Below are 7,526 nucleotides of genomic sequence, written 5' to 3'. Positions count from 1 at the left end.
CTTTAAAAAATAAAAATAAAAACAGGGGGCTGCAGAGATAACTCAGAGGTTAAGAGTTCTCTTCCATTCTGAGTTCGAGGCCAGCCTGGTCTACAGAGTGAGTTCCAGTACAGTCAAGGCTACACAGAGAAACCCTTTAAAAAAAAAAAAAAAAAAAAAAAATCTTTTCTCAGGCTGGAGAGATGGCTCAGTGGTTAAAAGCACTAGCTGCTCTTTCAGAGGGCAAGAGTATGGTTCCCAGACCCATTTATTTCAGGTGGCTAACAAACACCTGGAATTCCAGCATCTGGAATCAGATGACCTCTTCTAGCCTCCATATTCCATAAATACACAGATATAAACACATACATATAAATAACATTTTAGAAAAAAAAAAAAAAAAGGAAAGAAAGAAAAGAAAGATCTTTCTGGAATCCATTAAGCCATTTTTCCCTCAGTTACAACTCATGAGAAAACTGTTCAAGTAGAATCATCATGATCTGTAACCTACTTGGCCAGAACGAAGTTCCTGACCCAAAATGCTAAGGAACTGCTTGCTGCCTCCTGCTCCTGACACTTGAGAAGCAGATACTACCTCAGTTACAATGCCTTCTCCACCAAGATGGGAGTATATTCAATACTTTTAATCAGATAAAACTGCCAACCAAAATAAACCTCCTGTTCCTTAAAGGACAAGGAAAAGCAGGGCACATTGGTGCAAGCCTTTAATCACAGCATTCGGAAGGCAGAGGCAGGCGGATTTCTGAGTTCTGGTCTACAGAGTGAGTTCCAGGACAGCCAGGGCTACACAGAAAAACCCTGTCTCGAAAAACTAAAAACAAACAAACAAAAAAACAAAACAAAAAACCCTGTCTCAAAAAAATAACTTCTCGTATGGTGCTGAACATTGATCCACAGTCTAGACTCATGCTAAATAAGCATTTTACTGCTGAGCATCAATCCTAGTCTTGGTTTCACATTCTAGTTATCTTAGAATTTATTTTTATTTTATATGTATTACCTAAATATATGACTGTGTGTCACATTCATACAATGATAAGTAGGCCAGACGACAGAGGAGTTGGATCTCCTTGAACTGGAGTCACAGTTATCAGAAACCACAAGGGTGCTAGGAATTCAATCTAGGTCCTTTAGGAGAGTAGCCACTTTAACTGCTAAACCATCCATCTCTCCAGTCTGTTTTACAATCTTTGTTTATTTTGAGACAGGGTATCTCTACTTAGTCCTAACTATCCTGGAACTATGTAGATCAAGCTGCCCATGAGGTCACAGAGACCCACCTGCCTCTGCCTCCCCAGTGCTAGGATTAAAAGCATGAACCATCACATCAGGATCCATTTTTTTTTTTTTTTTTTTTGGAGACAGGGTTTCTCTGTATAGCCCTGGCTGTCCTGGAACCCACTTTGTAGACCAGGCTGGTCTCGAACTCAGAAATCCACCTGCTTCTGCCTCCTGAGTGCTGGGATTAAAGGCGTGCGCCACCACGCTCGGCTCCATTTTTACTTTTTTTTTTTTTTTTAAAAATTTATTTATTTATTATATGTAAGTACACTGTAGCTGTCTTCAGACACTCCAGAAGAGGGAGTCAGATCTTGTTAACGATGGTTGTGAGCCACCATGTGGTTGTTGGGATTTGAACTCTGCACCTTTGGAAGAGCAGTCGGGTGCTCTTACCCACTGAGCCATCTCACCAGGCCCCCATTTTTACTGTCTTAAAAGGGTGTTTCTAAAAACCAATTGTAAAGCAAGGGGTCAGAGATATAACAACTAGTGTACAGAAGACTCAGAAGGCCTTATGTTCAATCCCTATCACTGCTGGATAAAGGGAAGACCAAAGAGAACACGAACTATGCCTGAGAATCCACATGGATCACAAGGCCTAGAATATTTAATACCGGACCCTATGCAGAAAGCACACCAAGCTTTAGTTTGCGGTACCAAGAGACGAGGAAGTAGAGACCACAGGGTCACTCAGAAGTGTTCCTTCTCATCAGAACACTAAGAAGACATTTCTATTAAGTTCCAAATGTCTTGACTAAAAAACATTTTACACTTGCTTGGGTGTTTAGCCTTGAGTAAACATCTCAAAGAGTTCTATTTCCCCCTTTAGATTCAATAGTACCAGGGAGTCTGGGCGTGGTGACGCACACCCTTAACCCAGCACTCCGGAGGCAGGGGCAGGCGGATTTCTGAGTTTGAGGCCAGCCTGGTCTACCAAGTGAGTTCCAGGACAGCCAGGGCTACACAGAAAAACCCTGTCTCAAAATTTAAAAAAAAAAAAAAATAGTACCAGGGAAGTATTAGTTTGTGATAAATGCAAAGGATGGATGTCTTACCTGGGGTGTTCGCTATAGCCAAAGGCAGGCCTGGAAGCTGGTGCACCTGGATCCCTGAAGTACCCAATGCACTGAGGTTAATGGTCTGGAGGCCTGGCATGGAGGAGAGTTGAGCAGCATTCACAGTGACTGTGCCAGCAGGAATGGAGGCAGCTGAGGCAATGGGTGTAAGGGTGGTATTACTGCTGCTAGTCTGCCCCAAGGAAACACCCTGCATAGGGGCCAAGGTGATTGTCTGGGCTTGTGGGTTCTGAACTTGAAGATTCTGCAGCTGAAGGGTCTGCCAACTGACTTGTCCATTGGGCCCCACAGTTGGTGTCCGAATGATGATGGGACCAGAGTTTTGAACAGCCTGAAGCTGGAGGTTCTGAAGGGTTTCCTGGGAAATAGCTTGAGTTGTGAAGGTCTGTCCAGACAATGGTGCTGCTTGAAGGGCCTGAAGAGCTTGTCCTCCTTGAACTAGCTGAGGCTGAATAAGGATTTGTTGTTGCTGTGTCTGCTGGCTTTGCTCTCCCTCTTTCTGCTGACTTCCTTGCAGTGAGCCTCCTGATGTTTGGTTCTGCTGGATGTTCAGAGAATCAGACCCTTGGAGCCCACCAACCCTCTGGGGCGCCTGGCCTTGAGAACTAGTCCCTGATGATCCACTGCTGGTAAAGTTCATAATTCCCATGTTGCTGGTGGTAGTAGTTGTTGAATAGCTATTGGCATTGGTAAAAAAGGAGCTGGAACTAGCTTGTGATGACACCAAGCTGGCAGAACTGATGGCAGTCCCTGAGGTGACAGGCTGTGAGCCGCTCTCCTGGGATCCAGAGCTGCTGATCGTGCCTGCCTGAGAGCTGGGAGTCAGGGTAGCTGCAGAAACGCTGTTGACAGGTAGCAACGTGATGTTCCCATTCAGGGCCACTGGTACATTGGTCACATACTGAGTCTGTCCTGAGAGCACATTATTAGCAAGGCCTTGAAGGGGGACAGCCTGCTGGAGTAGATTTGGCATAGCAGCAATAATGTTGCCCCCACTTCCTCTATTTGTGATGATCTGTTGGTTTGCACCTGGTATGATCTGTATTTGACCAGAACCATCCTGCTGCACTTGGGCCCCAGTGGCAGCAAACTGCAACTGCTGCCCATCAACAGTCTGGAACTGTGGGATTACTTGATACTGAATATTAGGCATTACTCCAGGGAGACCTGTCAGAACTTGCTGGTTCTGTAAGTTGGGGGTAGCAGCCACAACATACTGCCCACCAGAGACTGTGCGGTTCTTGGAAGACTCGCTGCCATTGGTACTGTTGCCACTCTGTTCCTTTGAGGTAGGGGTAGCCCCAGAGGAGGAAGAGATGATCTGCCAGCCATTGGCACCCTGTGAAAGTTGTGCGGCTGTGAGGTCAAGTTCACCTGTGCCCCCCGACTGACTCGGACCCTGGGAGTTGTTGCTGTTCTCATTGGGTGACTCAATTCTGCTGCAGGTTGCTGCCAGCAGAGCCAAAGGAGATGGCTGGGATTCCTGGCCAGAAGAGAGGAAAGGAGTTAGTGGCACCCAACAGCTGGCCTAGGGGGCAGTATTCAACAGACAAACCAGCAACAACGCTTTATATAAAGAGCAAAAACCAGAAACAAAATGCTCACTTTCTGTAGACTGTTCCACCTTTCACATTGGGGACCCTCTAGATCACCTATCTTTCTGAGTGTACTTCTCTACTGTATTTTTTTTCCCAGAGTTTTTGGTTAAGGAAGTTTCTAAGAATATTTATACCCTTTCAACACCTTCCCCATCTTTGATCACTCACCTGCCCTCCTCCGCCACCACTGCTGCTGCTACTGCCTGTGCTGCTGCTTCGAGTCTGAGAAAAGGCGGCACCACCACCATTGCCGTTACCCCCATTATTGCCACCAACACCTTTTTCAATCTTCACCACAGCTGTTACTTCATCCATGGAGTGATCTTGGTCTAAAAATAGTTACAAAAGGAATAAATTAAGTGGGGGGGGAGAATTAAAAACAACATAAGATTTAAAATTAAAGCTTTGACCATCAGCAATGACTGACAGAATAGTTTTAAAAAAGGTCTTAGCCTGATAGGTCTAGATATGGAGGTAAGCCTAAAATCCCAGAATTTGAAAGTGGAGGCAAAAGTTCAAAGAAATTCTCAGCTATGTAGCAAGTTGGGATGCCAAAGCCATAGGCAATGCAGAGCAGGCACATGGCTTAATGGTGCCAAAGACAGGCCACTATTTTCCCATGCACAAACTAACCCCAGAAATGACTCAAAAATTGCTTTAGAAGCTAGGCATGGTGACTCACACCTATAATCCCAAGACTTGGAAGGATGAGCCAGGTGGTTCACCAGTTCTAGGTCTTCCAGGCCAACAGAGTAAGAACTGATTGCAATACAAATAGCACTTCTGAGAAAGGGAATTTGGAATTTCAGTGTCTCAGAAATAAAAAGTTGCTCCTTAGGGTTGGCAACACTCTAATGCCAGCACTCAAGAGGAAGAAGCACCTAGACAGCTAAAAGTCTGAGGTCTGCAATAGTAACTTCGAGTTACTACGAATACCACATAGAACCTATCTCAAAAAGGAAAAAAAAAAAAAAAAACGCATCCTGGAAGGAAAAGGAGACCTAACATGTGGGTGGATGGAAAGTGTGCTAAAATTAGGACTATAAGAGATGGAGAAAGATCAGGTATAAACAATAACAGGAAGGGACTGAGAAAGAGTAAATCCTAGGAGGCGGTGAGGAAACATCTGAGAGGCCAGGTAAGGGGCTAAAAAGGTCTGGGGATTAGAACCCAGGTTTGGGGCTGAGGAGGCGGTCCATAGAAGGAAGGGGCGGTTTCGGGGACAGAGGCGTGGCAAGGGCGGGTCGGATGGGGGAAGGGAAATTTACGGGGGTGCGGGGGAGGGCCCGGGGCAGGCTGCGACCGGAGGGCGGACCGGGGAGGCGGTTGGCCCAGGCGGGGCCTGCACTGGTCGGGCCGCCCCCGCGGCGCCGGCCCCCGACGGGAGGAGCCTCAGGCGGCCGGCCGGAGAGTGGGGGGTGAGGCCCGTCCCCCGTGGCCGGGGCGGGCAGGGGGCGGGCGAGGCCACGCTGCCCCCTCCCCCGGGGCGGGTAGCCCATCCCCCTCCTCCTCGGAGGCCCCGCCACTGCCCCTTCTCCCTCCCTTCCCTCCGCCCCGGGCGGGACCAAGGCCGCCGCCGCCGCCTCCCGCCCGCCCCCCCTCACAGCGGGGACCGCCCGGTCGGTCCTCGCGCGCGCCCCCTCACTCCCCTCGCACCCCTGGGCTTGGAGTGGACTCATCCTTACCGCTCATGGTGGCAGCCGAGGGGCGAGCTCAAGGGGGTCCTGTCCGGGGGGGTTGGGGGGGGCCGGGAAAAACGCGGACGCTGACGAGGCAAGCGAACCCGGACCGGACAGGGAGGGGGGGGTAAGGAGGAGGGAGCAGCGCGCCACAAGCCCGGCCTAGTCCCCGCCCCTTATCTGCTGCCCCGCCCAATGAGGGAGGGTGAAAGGAGGGACTTGCAGAGGAAAGGCGGACAGCCTACCCAATGGCAAGACTCGCTCAGGCGCTGAGGCGTGTAAGACCAAGTTGCGTACCTGGTTTCCGCCCAGAAAGGCCGCCCTCTCAGTTTTAGCAGCCAATTAGAAACTCAGGAAGTGGTGATGGGCGGGATGAGAAGAGGATGGACTTGCAGTGAAACCAGTAAACCGCCAGGCGGGCTCCATAAGCGGTAGGGATAGGAAGAGCTTAGGTAAGAAAGACAGGAAAACGACCAACCAGAAGCCTGGGCATGCCTGGGCAAAGTCCGTTTAGGGGAAGAGTAAGAAATAGGCCGGAATGGGATAGGAGCAAGCTTTCTAAACCAATCAGAATTCAGGCGGGCAGTTAAGAAAGTTCTGATTGGACGACAACTGAAAAGAGCCGGAACAGGACGCGTATTGACGTGGACCAGCAGCCAATTAACCGCCGAGGAGAAGGTGAAGGCTGGAACTTGGAATGGGGAGAGGAGAACGGGCTTCCGCCTCCGACACTCAGGCCAATGAGGCAGCGAAGGCAGCATGGCACCGCCTCTAGCTTTGGCCAATGGTCGTTGCAGGGCCGCCCATCCCGAGGAGGGAACCGGGCTGTGCCAAGAGGAGTCGGTCGCCATGTTGGCCCTCCTCGGGAGGCTCCTTTCCCTCGTTAGGGAGTGCGCTTGAGCGGAGCCCTGCAGCTCCACAAGTGTCAGAGCCGGGACGCGCGCGGGCGAGAGTGTCGCCTCACCCGGGGCCGATCGAGGTGTCCCGCCACCGCTCCTACACAGCACCCCTCGAATGTCACCCCTGCCGGGATGGGCGGGCGGCTCCCCCTCGCCGTGGGTGGAAGCCCTGCGGCGGCGGCGGGCGGGACGACAGCTTGGTGACGGCACACGAAAACCCAAGTCGACGGAGCCGACCAATATGGAAGGCTTTCGGGAAGGTCTAGCAAACGCCATTTTCTTAAGCTGCCCCAGACGCGCTAAACCTCTGAGAGAAACGCACGCTGGGGAACTTCGTGAAGCCAAGCTCCCTTAAACTACTTGCGTTTTCCCTCTTAGTAGAAAGCACGCTCACCCAGTTACTTCCTTTTGCAATCACAAAGGTTAAAGACTTTGCCCTAGGCCCCTCAATCTCTAGCCTCCATTTTGCCTTCTTTCTCCTCGTTTGGAGTTTGTCACTGACGCGTGTCACCACGTTTAGCACTTGGAACTAATACAGTTAATCGCTTCATGAGTCCTACGTTATGGACTGGATCCTCCTTTTACAAAGGGAAACACTTTAGAGATAGGAACCGAGGCTCTCTGCTCCTTTGGAGATGGCCTTGGAAATGTGAAGTGACAGCTGACCTACCTGGATGTCCCAGTTAAATAGGCATTTAGCACTGCTTACGACAAGCTCTCTGTCAGGCATGGTAGTGCACACTTTAAGGACCCGATTCTGGAGGCAGAGGCAGGAGGATCTCTTTGGAGTTTGAGGCCAACCTGATCTACATAGTTTGAGGACCGCTAGGGCTATGCGGACCAACAATGTTTCAAAACAACAACGAAAATTAAGACGTTAAGAAAAATATTCAGCCAGGTATGGTGGCACATGACTTTAATCCCAACACTCGGGAGGCAGAGGCAGGCAGATTTCTGATTTCAAGGCCAGCCTGGTCTATAAACTGAGTCAGG

General features: G+C 50.1%; 1 protein-coding gene across 2 annotated transcripts in view; it reads right to left on the bottom strand.

Annotated features, from left to right (window-relative positions):
• The window catches only part of Sp1 (Sp1 transcription factor), a 24,811-nt gene extending 19,068 nt beyond the window's left edge, over positions 1–5,743 (bottom strand). Inside the window, exons 1-3 of one of the 2 annotated variants that reach the window (XM_021216214.2) lie at positions 5,641–5,743; positions 4,124–4,284; positions 2,337–3,840 (exon numbers count right to left, since the gene is read on the bottom strand). In XM_021216214.2, coding sequence (XP_021071873.1) covers positions 2,337–3,840; positions 4,124–4,284; positions 5,641–5,647 — 1,672 coding nt within the window. In that variant the 5' untranslated portion in view covers positions 5,648–5,743. Of the gene's footprint in view, positions 1–2,336; positions 3,841–4,123; positions 4,285–4,639; positions 4,787–5,640 lie in introns of those variants that run through there. The other variant, XM_029548031.1, reaches the window with a different exon arrangement.
• Between the last annotated feature and the right edge of the window lie 1,783 nt (positions 5,744–7,526).

The sequence above is a fragment of the Mus pahari genome, chromosome 17 (assembly GCF_900095145.1).
Source record: "Mus pahari chromosome 17, PAHARI_EIJ_v1.1, whole genome shotgun sequence".
NCBI lineage: Eukaryota > Metazoa > Chordata > Mammalia > Rodentia > Muridae > Mus > Mus pahari.
This window is presented reverse-complemented; position numbering and strand designations above follow the sequence as displayed.